The sequence below is a fragment of the Podarcis melisellensis genome (assembly GCF_964234715.1).
Source record: "Podarcis melisellensis genome assembly, chromosome: 17".
NCBI lineage: Eukaryota > Metazoa > Chordata > Lepidosauria > Squamata > Lacertidae > Podarcis > Podarcis melisellensis.
The window spans coordinates 7073203-7087509 of NC_138534.1; the positions used below are offsets into that span (position 1 = coordinate 7073203).

General features: G+C 50.0%; 1 protein-coding gene across 1 annotated transcript in view; it reads left to right on the plus strand.

The window, feature by feature from the left end:
* MAST1 (microtubule associated serine/threonine kinase 1) overlaps positions 1 to 14307 on the plus strand; it is a 94559-nt gene that overhangs the window by 76369 nt on the left and 3883 nt on the right. The window contains exons 14-26 of the mRNA XM_081893729.1: positions 552 to 690; positions 855 to 987; positions 1903 to 2068; positions 2451 to 2552; positions 2884 to 3006; positions 4759 to 4868; positions 6786 to 6949; positions 8549 to 8817; positions 11159 to 11362; positions 12761 to 12990; positions 13529 to 13651; positions 13752 to 13888; positions 13972 to 14162. Coding sequence (XP_081749855.1) covers positions 552 to 690; positions 855 to 987; positions 1903 to 2068; positions 2451 to 2552; positions 2884 to 3006; positions 4759 to 4868; positions 6786 to 6949; positions 8549 to 8817; positions 11159 to 11362; positions 12761 to 12990; positions 13529 to 13651; positions 13752 to 13888; positions 13972 to 14162 — 2091 coding nt within the window. The remainder of the gene's footprint in view (positions 1 to 551; positions 691 to 854; positions 988 to 1902; positions 2069 to 2450; positions 2553 to 2883; positions 3007 to 4758; positions 4869 to 6785; positions 6950 to 8548; positions 8818 to 11158; positions 11363 to 12760; positions 12991 to 13528; positions 13652 to 13751; positions 13889 to 13971; positions 14163 to 14307) is intronic.

The window sequence follows — 14307 nt, forward strand, 5'->3', positions numbered from 1 at the left end:
AAGCCCTAAGATGATGATGATGATGATGATAATAATAATAATAATAATAATAATAATAATAATAATAATAATAATAATACTACAGTAATACCTTTATTGTCAATGTACAACCTGTGTACAATGAATTAACCAAGCTTCTCTGCCCCCCAAACACTGTCTTTTATTCAAAAATATTTTATTCAACTGTGTCTCTGGATTCAAAGCAAGCTTGGATTGTAGGAGATGGCAGAGTCCCTGTGTGCTTGGCAGGAGCTTCCAGCATCCTGTTAGCTTTTTCAGCAAGCAAGATTGGAAACACCTGTTTTTAAACCAGTCTCAAGTCGAAAGATCACCTAGGTCTTTTAATATTAAATACAGCATGAAAGTAAGGCACAGGGAGCCAAGCCTTGTATCTGGCCTCCTACAGACTGCGCTTCTTAGCATTCCTAATGGCAAGACACTGGAGGACTGCAAGCTCCGATCAAGGGCAGGAACAGAGTAGTAGTCCTGCACTGTATGAAGAGAGTGGCCTGCTAGCTGTCTCCCTAACCACTAGGCCCTTTTCCCAGCAGGCGGGGACTGTGCCACACTGTTGAAGAACATAGGAGCACTGCCCGTGGAGATGGCCCGCATGTACTTTGCCGAGACCGTCCTCGCGCTGGAGTACCTGCACAACTATGGCATCGTCCACCGTGACCTAAAGCCCGACAAGTATGAAGCAGAGAGCCAGAGCCTCTCCTGGGCTATCTTGCCGGGAGAAGAGCTTTGCTGACATTCCCTGGGTTCCTTTGCAAAAGTGGGGGGGGAGCAGGGGGGGCAATGTGTTTCTGTGATCTGAGCTCTCTTGACGGTTGCTTCTCCGGCTTTCTCCTCAGCCTGCTGATCACTTCCATGGGGCACATCAAGTTGACAGACTTCGGCCTCTCCAAGATGGGGCTGATGAGCCTCACCACCAACTTGTACGAGGGTCACATTGAGAAGGATGCCCGGGAGTTCCTGGACAAACAGGTGGGCACCCTGATGGTGTGCGTGAGAGGGGAGCGTTGTGCGCATAGCTGTCAACTTTCAGCAGCCTCGAAAATAAGGGATCAGCAGCCTCACCTGTCCTGGGGACAGTCTACGGGATATCTAACAATCCAGGATAGCAGCGGGAAACAGCGCTGGAATAAGGGGATTTCCCGCAAAAAAGGGAAGGTTGACAGCTATGGTTGTGGGTGGGTGAGGGGGCAGAATTTGAAGCATGCCATTGAAATTGTGTGGGAGACTATAACACTGCCCTGTGGCGCAGAACAAGGCTGATCCAGGGGAGTTCTTCCTGCTCCTCTCAGATTGTGTTTACATACAAACGACAGAAGTAAGAGGACATTAATCTCAGTTAGTCATTGGCTATGGGGGTTTTCACTGCCGCCAGACCACTTGGTAAATATTTAGGGAGGTACGAGATAAGAGAGTACAAAAACCCCTGGAAGCTCTCATGTGGTTGACTTGTTTTTAAACCCCAGCATGGACTTTAAATCAGAACTTGTCAGTCAGCAGAAGAAAGCCTTTCTTACCAAACAAGGCCTTCTGGTATTTTAGAAGGAAGACACAAGGCAGGACATGACAAATTGTCATTGTGTATGTGAGGGGGGAAGCTGTAGACTTAGGGTGTCTAACCTCCACCCCAGGGGCCTGGCGGAAGCTTTTCTGACCCCCAAGACCCTGCAGGGTGGTGGTGATCAAAACAAAAATGATATACCCAGCTCTGGGATGGATAGAGAGGTCTGGAACCTTTCCACCTAGCCCAGGACTCCGATAGGAATGCAGATCACCCCCTTCTCAGTTGTCTCAGCTAACATGTAGGGCTGCCATACATATGGATTTCCCCAGCCATTACCGGAATTTCATCCAATCTCTGTTCTGCGACGGTTGGTGTCTTGGCAGGTTTGTGGAACCCCTGAATACATTGCACCGGAAGTGATCCTTCGCCAAGGCTATGGGAAGCCAGTGGACTGGTGGGCTATGGGCATCATCCTGTACGAGTTCCTGGTGGGCTGTGTGCCATTCTTTGGAGACACCCCTGAGGAGCTCTTTGGTCAGGTCATCACTGGTAAGTGAAGGGCAGGTGTGTTTGGGTCGCTGTGATCCAGCTATGAGCTCAACATTGTTACTTGCTGGCTTTGGAATTTCCTCCAGGCTTGGCTCAGTTGCTCCTGCTTAACCAAGGTGAATGGAGGGGTGAGAGGAGGGTGCTGTTTGAGTTGGTGGGGAGAAAAACCTTAGGAGGGTATCATGAAACAGAGAGGAGCATTAAGGTGGAGCTTTGGGTTCAGAGGCTCTGTGAGCTGCTTTCCATGTTAGGAACCCATTTCCCAGTAACAATTAAACCTGTCACAATAATCTACACATTGAGGAGACCCTTCTAACCCTCCCTAATCCACCCCATCAGCAGCCTTGTCCACCAAGAGCTTCTCTGTTCTTTCTGCTTTCAGATGACATCTTGTGGCCGGAAGGGGAGGAGGCCCTCCCAGCAGATGCTCAAGATCTCATCTCCTGCCTCCTGCAGACCAACCCTCTTCTCCGCCTGGGGGCAGGTAAAGACACTTGGTCAGGGTGCAGGGCAGTTAGTTAGGTGGTGCTTCAGTGTGATCCAGTCCAGAAGGAGGGGAGGGGTAGTCCTGCCCCAAGTTCTCTAGATCCTCTTTCGGGGTGTTGCAACCTGGGACACCAAATTGTTGACCAGCTGGGGCCTTGGTGGGTCTGTGTCAATATTCCCTAAGTGCTCAGGATGTTGCCCCTCCCTCCCCCCACCACCTGGCAGCAGAATCACATGTTTCTAGGATAGAGCACCTCTTACCATGTCCAGTTTGATTGGCAGTGTTGTCCAGCAGAGGGCAGCAAGACTTTGGTCTTTCTGTTTTGCAGGTGGCGCCTATGAAGTGAAACAGCATGCGTTTTTCAAAGATCTGGACTGGAACGGGCTTCTGAGGCAGAAAGCAGAATTCATCCCTCACCTGGAGTCTGAGGAAGACACCAGCTACTTTGACAGCAAGTGTTAACATTCTGCTTTCTTTTTCTCTCCCCCTTCCCAAATGTTTTCCTTTAACAAACAAGAGCGAGGCTGCTGGCCTGCACCACTTCCCACTATCCAGAAACACCTAATCCTGTATTGCTCATGTTAATAAGGGCCTTCTCCTTCCTTCTTCCATACCAGAGAGGCGTCAGTGGGGGATTTCCATTGCAAATATCAGCTTCAGAGGAAACATTTTCACCAGGGGCCCCCACCAGGAGAAAAGGGCCACAGCTCAGTGGCAGAGTAATGCCTGCAAACAGAAGGTCCTAAATTCAGTCTCTGGCACTTCCAGCTGAGACTAGGAGAGACCCCTGCCTGGAACGCTGGGAGAACTGCTGCCAGACAGTGTGGAACATTATGAACCATTGGTTGCCTCTGTAGGAGGCAGTGCCCTGTGTTCCAGTGAGAGTCACACCACTGCAACTGCTATTGCATTATTATTTTTTTAAGATGTATGTCAAACACATCTGAAGGCAGCCCTGTTTAGGGAAGCTTTTAATGTTTGATGCATTACTGTATTATAATATTGTGTTGGAAGCCGCCCAGAGTGGCTGGGGAAACCCAGCCAGATGGGCGGGGTATAAATAATAAATTATTATTATTATTATTATTATTATTATTATTATTATTACACTGTCAGGATGCTGTCAGCGGTTTCTAGCTGGCTGCCCAGGAAAGTATGAAGACAAGGAAAAGTTTCTTACCATCCTTTTTTATTTCAATATTACAGAGAGAGGCTATTGAACCCAGCCTCTTGGATAATGGGTTTGTCCTGAGTGAATCTCCACATCCACATACCCACACACACCCATCTCTCCCACTTCCTCATTCATCATTCTCATCGTCTCCTCTACGGGTCCTGCTATGTGTCTTTGAGCTCTTTGCTCTCCTACTTTAAAGGCTCACCGGGTTCTGGGAGATGGGGAGTCTAGAATGCTTTCTAAAGACACCGTGTCGGCCAGCTGCCATTCTGGTCCTGCCTCCTCCTCTCCCATTATTTCCCAACTTTCCCCCTCATCTGCCTCTGAGTTGTGACCTCCCTCAAACCCCTGTTGTCAATCTATACTGTCTTCCTCTTCCTCCTCCCTGGAAGAGTCAGGCTGGGGAGGCGGTCTCCACCATTCCTCCTCTGCCCAGACCCTGATAAACAAATGCTTAAAACGTAATGCGCTAAATGCTAAGGTGCATCTGATGTCCTGCCTAGTTTTGTTCACACGGCTAAGATCAGAGATAAGCCTCTGCCTGCTCTGGGCTTGAAATCTTTATCATCCATGCCATACAACTGTAGGTGATTGACAGGTAGGTGAACCCTCACCCACCTTTCAAAAATAGTCCATGGAGGGTGGGCCAATTTTGGATCTGATCCGCAGCTTGAAAAAGATTCCCTATCTGCTCTTATGTGACAATGGCAGCGTAATTCTGGGAGATGACAGGGACATTCTAGGGTTCTCATTTGTTTTTAAATACATGGGTATGCTGCTCATCTTTGGGGTGGGGGTGCAAAGGGAGAGGCTACTTGTCCTGGTGGAGCTTTGTTTCTGTTTTTCCAAGCTTCCTTCCTGTTCAGGGTGAGATGTTCCACTTGGGTGCAGGAATGAAGCTGCTTCTGTGATGTTTTTCTTTCTCTAGCCATTTGGGGCCAGGCTTAGAGGGAATGTGGGCAGCTCAACAGCAATCCTGCTGCCCAGGTCTCCCGCAGCTCCATGAGACAGTTTTCCTCTTTCCAGCTCGCTCCGATCGTTACCACCACATTAACTCATATGATGAAGATGACACGACTGAAGATGAACCTGTGGAAATAAGGCAGTTTTCATCTTGCTCTCCCAGGTTCAGCAAGGTGAGAGTCCTCAATGACTGCATTTAATTTGAATTGTTGTTGTTGATGTTTAACACTGGTGCTGTGGTTATAGAGTGTGCGCTCAGAAGCCCAGAGTTTAAATCTCACCTCAGCCTCAAAGTCACAAGTGTCCCTAGCCACTTCCATTTCTGTCGCCTCTCTTTCTTTCTGCAAATAAACCAGGATATTGTTACTGGCCTACTTGGCAGGGTTGCTGTAAGGATTACTAAGATAATGTATGTGAAATGCTATAAATACTTTTAATTGCGCTATGAAATGCTGCTGTTGTCTTCTTCATTCTTCTCCTTACCATCAGCCTGTCATTAGCAAAATGTGCTTGGGAGCACAGTGCAATGAGGAGTCAGGATTTGAATGGCGTATGTTGGGGATGGGTAGCCAATAAATGTATTGGCTATCTTCATAGCACATCTCTATAGGGAGGCAATAGAACAGGAGATTGTCAGCAGCAGCACAGCCCTATGCAAACTTATTCACTTAAGTGTGCAGAACTATGGTTTCCAAGTCGTGTGTTTGTTGAGCTAATGTGTGGGTGGGTGTGGGTAGGTGGCTGGGTATTTTCAGGCAAAGATTGGCAAGAAGAAGGGATGCTTGAAGTCTCCCGCATGGGCCAGATCTGCACACTCAGACCTTTCTAAAACTGTTCCCAGCACCCCTGGTATCGGATCTGAAACCAGCAGTAACCCTCACTGATGGAAAACATATACAGTGGTACCTCTGGTTACAAACTTAATTTTTTCTGGAGGTTCGTTCTTAACCTGAAACTGTTCTTAACCTGAGGTACCAATTTAGCTAATGGGGCCTCCCACTGCCACACAATTTCTGTAATCAACCTGAGGTAAAGTTCTTAACCCGATGTACTACTTCTGGGTTAGCGGAGTTTGTAACTTGAAGTGTTTGTAACCTGAGGTACCATTGTACCTGAAATCACCTTGTGGGCAGTGGGGGATTTTCTGTGGAGAACTGAAAGATTTGGGAACGTTTAAGAGCACAGCCGTGCTATGTGTTAATTCTTGGCGGCTGAGATACCTTTCAAATTTTCCCTTACAAACACCAAAGAATGTCTTAGAAGGCTCTGGGTGCCTTGTTTTGTTTTTGTTGTTATATCCTCCACACAACATGCTTCTGAGTATGTGTCCTCGAGGGCATGTTTATTGCCTAATTAATCGAACTTACGTTTTCACCTGTGGTTTTAGTACTGCATGAATGATTGATGGATTGTTTTGTGGATGGTTGGGTCAACTGCTTTGCGGCCATCTGTAGTGAAAAACAGTCTATAAATAAGGAAAATGAATACATATTTATTTATGTAGACAAGGATTAAATGTAAGGTATTGGTTGTGTTTAGAATTGATTTATGAAGGATTTAGAAAACTTATTGATTAGAATATTTGTGTGAGATTGTACGGGAAAAATACAGAATAACAATCTTGCTTAAAATGTATATTGGAAGTGCAGTGTAAGCAATGGAAGTCAATCAATGAAATTGTATTATTATTTTCATATTGAGATATTTGTAGAATAAACTTGCAATAAGTTCTTCCAACTTTTCTTCTTCTTTTCTCTTTGATTTCTTTTTTCCTCTTTTGTTCCTTTTTTCATATATATGGGCTTATTTGAAATATATATGTATGTATTTGCAATATTTTGCTTATATTTTGTAACAATTATGTTAAATAAATTAAAAAATTAAAAATAACTACATAAGCAAAACAAAAAAATTCCTTCCAGTAGCACCTTAAAGCTCAACTAAGTTAGTTCTTGGTATGAGCTTTCGTGTGCATGCACACTTCTTCAGATACACACTTCTTCAGATAAGCAATAAAGCCACTCCTTATAGCACGTTGCTGCACCATTTCTCACCTTTCTGGCCTTTGCCACCTGTCCCCCTCAATACAGGTGTACAGCAGCATGGAACACCTCTCCCAGCATGAGCAGAAGACTCCAGGTGTCACCAAGAGGGACCAGAGCAACAAACACAAAGATGAGAAGCTCAGCAAAAGGGAGAGCCTGGGCAGCTTCACCCTTCGAGAGAAAAGCTGGCGTACCAACTCCCCTGAAATGTGAGTCTCCACCCTGTGGCTTTTGTTCCTCAGCCCCCAGACCTGGAGGAGACTGAGGGCACTTGAAAGAGGAGCTCTCACTCCAGCTCTGAGAGGCAAATGTGGACTTCAGGGTTTCCTGGATATTCCAGGGCTCTGATCCCAATCTCTGGTCCCTGGCAGACACCAGCTGCTGTTAGTCCAACACTTCCCCATATGGCCTGAGGATTTAGCAGAGAAAACTAGAAATATCAGCTGAATACAGGATGCTTAGAAAATGGACGCCGTCTGTCTAACTAGTACATTAATCAGCTGTTCCCAGAATCAGGGAATTGTAGCGTTAGAAGGGACTGCGAGGGACATCTAGTTCACCTCCCTGCAATGCTGCAATCTGTTGCCCTACATGAGGCTCAAACTCACAACCCTGAGATTAAATCTCATGCTCTACCGACTGAGCTTAAATGTAATGCATTTCTGAATTACCGAAATCTCAGTGTAGGTGCAATATAAGTGAGGCACGGCCAAAATACAGGATGACATAAAGTTCAACAAACAATTGCTTTCTCCTCATTCTTTGGAGGGAAGATAATCTTTTAAAGTTCTTTTTCATTCCTTATTATAGTACAGTGGTACCTCGGAAGTTGAAAGTCCATTTGACTTCCAAAATGTTCAGAAACCAAGGCATGGCTTCTGATTGGCTGAAGGAAGCTCCTGCAGCCAATTGGAAGCCGCGTAAGCCGGTTTGGACGTTCGGGTTCCAAAGAACGTTCGCAAATCAGAACACTCACTTGCAAGTTTTCGGCATTCAGGAGCCAAAACGTTTGACTCGCAAGGTGTTCAGGATCCAAGGTACAACTGTAATGCTCTCAGTGCAAAATGTAACACTTTAGGCATTTATTTCCCAACACCAACACCCCTGTACTCTTAAGTTGCAGCCCTAACAATTAAAATGTCTCCTCACTTATTGCAACTGAATCCACTGAAGATTCACTTCCGAACTGGGGAACCTGCAATCTTCCAGAGACTCTTGGACTCCAACTCCCATCAGCCCCAGCCAGTGTGGCCAGTGGAAAGGGATGATGGGAGTTGTAATCCTGAAGCATCTGCAGGGCCACAGGCTCCCCATCCCGGCTTTAGCTAAAGTAGATTGTGCTCCAGTTAGTAAAGGTAAAGGGACCCCTAACCATTAGGTCCAGTCGTGACCGAGTCTGGGGTTGCGGTGCTCATCTTGCTTTACTGGCCGAGGGAGCCGGCGTACAGCTTCTGGGTCATGTGGCCAGCATGACTAAGCCGCTTCTGGCCAACCAGAGCAGCGCACGGAAACGCCATTTACCTTCCCGCTGGAGCGGTATCTATTTATCTACTTGCACTTTGATGTGCTTTGGAACTGCTAGGTTGGCAGGAGCAGGGACCGAGCAACAGAAGCTCACCCCATCCCGGGGATTCGAACCGCCGACCTTCTGATCGGCAAGTCCTACGTGCTCCAGTTACAGCACTAATAATAATAAAAAAGCTCTAAGGCCCTCCTGACACAAGTTGAGCCCTGGCTGGCATTTTGGACATGACCTCAGGTGTTTGGGGTGGGGGGGTGAGCCATCTTGCTTGTTTTCTGTCTCTCAGGAAGCGGCTCTCAGCCTCGGAGTCCTCCTACACCGAGAGTGATTCCAGCCCTCCGCTGGGTGCACGTCGGCGCTTTTCGGCCCTGATGGACACCAGCCGTTTTGCCGTGCCCCTGGAAACCGACAGCGAGAGTCTTGGCAAGGGGCCTGCGAAGGCTCCTGCAGAAAACGGGCCCCCAGGGTCCACGCCCCAGGTCGAAGGCAAGGAGAGCAAGGAAGGGGCAGCAGGAGAGGCTGGGCAGAGTCCTGCCCCTGTAGAGACTGAGGCAGGTGAGTAATGGCCTCTTGCTGAAAGCCCTCACTCTGGCAGTCAGGGGCCCAATTTGCTGTTTACATGAGATGTGCCTATTACAGTCTGAACAGATTCTTGGTACGTCGCCTCCCTTTTGACATCTGTTTTGTGCAGCCAAAGTCCTCTCCCTTGCAGCCTCTGGTGAGGAGATGCAGCCTGGCTCAGGGAGACCACACATCCCTAGGGAGCAGGGAGCAGTGCGCCCCAGATCCCTTAAATCACCCCTTGGCAGATCCAAGCACTCCAGTCTTGGTTCTAAGGCAAATCTCAAGTGTACAGTTAGCCTCTCGGGACCTTTCCGGTAGGCATTGCACAATGTAGCGGTTGCAGAGGATCCAAACGTCTGTTTTCCCATCAATTGCCAGGAAATTGCAGTTTCCCAACATTCGGGCTGCAAGGTTTTGTTGCTGGAGAAACTCGAACCTTCCTCCCACCAGCACCGCACAAATCTCCTGATAACGCATCCATTGCGATAAGGAGTACACTAGGCAATGTGTATTTGGTGCAGGCCCTTCAGCCGATCGCTTGCAACCAGTTCCATTCTTGCACAGCCTCTGGTAATTTCAGTGGGCTTGCACAGGAAAATTTCCTGGTGGATTGTGACTTATGGGTCGGATCCACCTGCCTCCCACTCTGCCGCCCAAAATTTGCTGCGTGAGACAGTTGCTTCACGGTAGGAATGGCTCTGTGGCAATGGGTGACACAACTCTCTTCCTGCCTCTGCCAGGGTCATTTTGCAACCCTTTTATTTCTTTGTTTACATGTTGGAGGTGAAGTCCCACTCCATGGTGCCATATAGGAGGGAGGAGCTCCATGAAGTGCTTTTAAAACAAAAGCAAAAGAGGGGTGACTGCCCCTTTGCTGCAACCTTGCCCCTTTGCTTCTTTAATTTTTTTTGTTTTCTCCCAAACTACTTTATTTGGGAGGAGGCATGCTTTTTTCTGTAATTTGTTTTTTTAGATGTTGCACACTCCCCTTACCCAGAGCCAATGCACATCCTCCTCTCTTTCCCCCCAAATAGATTCCGGCACTAGATTGGGGCTACTAGTAGGTATGCAATCCTATGAATAAAATGTGGTGGTTGCGGGCAGATTATTTTGTAAAAGCCTATCAAGCTGTACATTCCACCATCAGCTGTCTCCCTTCTTGCAGAGTGGCTGGGGAAACCCAGCCAGATGGGTGGGATATAAATAAGAAAATATTGTTGTTATTCTTGCACATAGCAAGCCCCCCTCTCTGTCCCTCAGTGCTTGGGTTGCCTACCCTGTTTCTACCCCAGGAACAGACACATCTGCTACAAGTTCTCAAAGGCTCTAGCAAACCCTGAGATTTCCAAAAAGAGCAAATGCAGCAGTTACTTCTATTCTAGTAATATCTGCCAAGAAGTTGGATTGGAATCTGGGCTTTCCCCCACGTTTGTCAGAGCTTGCGTGGCTGCAGAAAACCCTAAAATGGTGAGAGCCTTGTCAGCCCAGGTGTGTGTAGGATCAGACCGAAAGGTTCCTCTGCTACTGGGGTACTGTCCTAAAACAAGCCCTTATCTGACCCTTGGTGATTTTAACAAGCCCTCAGCTGGTGCTCTTGGAGGGCAGTGGCGTAGCGTGGGGGGTGCAGGGCGGGGGCCGGCCGCACTGGGCGCAACATCTGGGGGTTAGGGTTAGGGGGCGCAAATCCATGGGTTAGGGGGTACAAATTACTTGCCTTGCCCCGGGTGCTGACAACCCACGCTACGCCACTGTTGGAGGGGGTAAGGTGCCCGGGGTGGGGGGCAGGTAGAGCCATCCCTTTGCATGGCATCCAAGGTGTTAGCCATGTCTAATAAGGAAAGGGAAAGGGCAATGATTCCTTGCAGAGTCTTGCAGCCCAAGCATCGATTTGCATGGCTTCAGCTCCTTTATGCAGTCCACAGAACTGAGGACAGGCAGCTTGGCAATTGCAATATCAGGTGTGCATTAGTAGCACTTACTAAGAGGTCCTTTTCGCACTATTTGTGAGAGTTTGGTGGGCACGCTGGCTGGGGCTTGGCCCTAGGCCTCCGAGCCCCACTGGGGTGCAACCCCATCTCCTCAGCTCCACCTTGAGAAGGCCTAGGCAGGCAGAGTCACCCTGCCTGGGACTCCACCCGCTGTCTGTGTGATGAGGAAAGGCGAAATCTCTGGGCATGGTGTTTTGTGATCCTCTCGGGTGGCTGGGGGTTTGGACAGCCCCTGCCGCGGCCCCCTCTGCTCTGTGCTCCTTGTTTGAAGGCGGGGGCCCCTGGCGCGTGGTCCTCTGATGTAGGGCTTGAGTCATCATCCCTCTCTCTCCCCTCCCCAATAGGCAATAAATCAAAAGCGGGTGAGCTACAGCCCCCAAAGGAGCTGGACCCTTCAGCCCCCAAAGCCACCAATGACTTGGTGCTGCGCCGGGCCCGCCACCAACAGCTCTCAGGGGACGCCACGGCCGAGAAGCACAGCTCCCGCACAGGGGGCAAGGTCATCAAATCTGCCTCCGCTACTGCGCTGTCCGTCATTATCCCCACAGGTACGGGCCTCCTCCTCTCGCCCCCCTGCACATAACCAGCAGGCACAGCACTAACCCCATAGGAACGGCATCCCACTTTGAGCCTGGCACCCCACCCCCTGCTCTCAGCCCACCCCCTGCCCCCAGGGGCACTGGGCTTCTCACTACAAACCGTCCATCCTGCTTGACAGCATCTTGGCCTGTCTTTCATGCTGTATCCACCCGCCCTTGCACAGAACCGCTCCCCTTCCATCGGACCGGCCTGTCCCGGCGGGCCGCATCCTGATCAAGCCCATCCAGTCCCTGAAGACAGGACCCATCTGTCGCTGTTCCAGTAGGAATGAACACTCCCCACTCACTGCAGCCTTCATCAGCTCACAGCCCCCAACCTCTCACTTATCAACCCTGCATGCTGTACCCACCCTTTCGGCACTTCTAACATAGTTGCTGAGCTGTGTGCGTTTTGTGCCAATAAAAAAAAAAGGTATTCCATAAGAAAAATGGAACTCTGGGCCATGCACAAACTTATGCAAATGAAGCATATTTGCATGTATAACTTCCTCTGTTAATTTAGATTTTGCAGCTTCTACAGTTTTGCATAGTTTGTTCTGCTTCTGTCGTTTATGGAGAGACAGAAAGTAGCTTTCAAGGCACTGAGGACCCCCTGAATGCTGGGAATCTTATTCAGTTTCGCCTCTTAAGATTTAAGCAAGCATTGCCCACACACTGTCAATTGCACCATGAGGGCTGGAAACTTGCTTTTAATTTAAATGCAAAGGGAGGTTCTTGGGAAGCTGAACGTTGTGCCAAAAGCCCGCAGCTTTCTGCAGCTTGAAATTGCACCATGCAGGCCTTTGTCTGTGGCAGGGGTCTTATGGCTGTATGCTTAAACTGGTGGTGGGGAGCCCTTTCTGATGCTGTTGGGTTCCAACTCCCACCAGTCCTAGCGAGCATGGCCAGTGGTAAGGGATGATGGGAAGTGGTAGCTCAACAGCACCTGGAGGGCCACAGAGAATAGGGAAAGGCACTACTGATTTTCCCTTTTCTGCTAGTAGGGCACACACCAGGCTTCATTTGCCTCTGGGACCTGCGGGAGCACTTCGCCCTAGCCTGCTCGACACCCACCTACCCCGACGTACCATTTCCCAAGCTCAAAACTGCCCTTGGAAGTGTTGCAGATTCTGTACTTTTCCCTCGCTGCCAACAGGTCTTGGGAAACGACTGGAAGGAACAGACGGCTGGCCTTAGGCTGGGTGCAGAGACCAGAAAGTACAAGTTTGCAGGACCTAGAGCAGGGGAGGCTGGGGGCCAGGACTCCTGTTCTGGGAGGCAAGAGGTGCTCTTGTGTTCTTGCCCCATGGAATGGCGGAGGGCTTCTTGCTTTCCCTTTAGTTTTTCTCTACCTCTCCCTCCTCGCAGTGGAACAGCACAGCAGCTCACCTTTGGCCAGCCCCATGTCCCCCCGGTCACTCTCCTCCAACCCATCGTCCCGCGATTCCTCACCGTCCCGCGACTACTCGCCCGCCGTCACCATCCTGCGCTCGCCCATCACGATCCAGCGCTCCGGGAAGAAGTACGGCTTCACACTTCGTGCCATCCGGGTTTACATGGGGGACAGCGATGTCTACAGTGTGCACCACATCGTCTGGGTAAGCATGCGTGGCGCTGTGGGTTAAACCACAGAGCCTAGGACTTGCCGATCAGAAGGCCGATCAGAAGGTCGGCGGTTTGAATGGGGTGAGCTCCCGTTGCTCAGTCCCTGCTCCTGCCAACCTAGCAGTTCGAAAGGACGTAAAAGTGCAAGTAGATAAATAGGTACCACTCCGGCGGGAAGGTAAACGCCGTTTCCGTGCGCTGCTTTGGTTCGCCAGAAGCGGCTTAGTCATGCTGGCCACATGACCCGGAAGCTGTACGCTGGCTCCCTCGGCCAATAAAGCGAGATGAGTGCCGCAACCCCAGAGTCATTCACGAGTGGACATAATGGTCAGGGGTCCCTTTACCTTTTACCTTTAAGATTCCCAAGGGGAAGGAAGAGCCCCTTACCTGCCTTGTCTGCCTCATGCTAAGAGAGCCCAAAGGGGCAAACGCTTTAGGCAGCGGCCCTTGCAAGGCCAAAGCCGGGTGTGCTGTGGTCAGAAGAGGACAGCAGAGCCATGAGAGCATCTCTCTCGTCTTCTCCCCTGGCAGCACGTGGAGGAAGGTGGTCCAGCTCATGAGGCAGGCCTGTGTGCCGGAGACCTGATCACCCACGTCAACGGGGAGCCAGTGCATGGGCTGGTGCACACGGAAGTGGTGGAGCTCATCCTGAAGGTAAGCACAGAGCAGTCATGGCCTCCGAGGGCACCTGGGCAAAGTGCTGCGTCCGCTTGCTGTGCCAACAGCCAGCTCTCTCCCCTCTCTTTCACCACAGAGTGGGAACAAAGTGATGGTGACCACCACGCCCTTTGAGAACACCTCCATCCGGATTGGGCCAGCCCGCAAGAGCAGCTACAAATCCAAGATGGCTCGGAGGAACAAGAGGAGCACCAGCAAGGAAGGGCAGGACAGGTGAGGTGCAATAACCGGGGGGGGGGGGAGAGAGAGGAAGGGGTTGCTCCTCTCCTGGCTAACGGCTCCCCTTCCTTCCATAGCAGCAAGAAGCGCAGCTCCCTCTTCCGCAAGATCACCAAGCAGTCCAACCTGCTGCACACCAGCCGGAGCCTCTCATCGCTGAACCGCTCGCTGTCCTCCAGCGACAGCTTGCCGGGCTCTCCCACCCACGGCCTGGGCGCTCGCTCACCCACCCAGAGCCTGCGCTCCACCCCTGACTCTGCCTACCTAGGTAGGAAGCCCAAGGGGGCTGGGCTGCAGCAGGCGAGTGGGTGGGGAGAGGGTTAGGGAGGTGGGGGACATTTGCTCCCAAAGATGTTCGTTTTGTTTTGTTTTGTTTTGTTTTGTTGGTTTTCACATATTACATTACAATACAG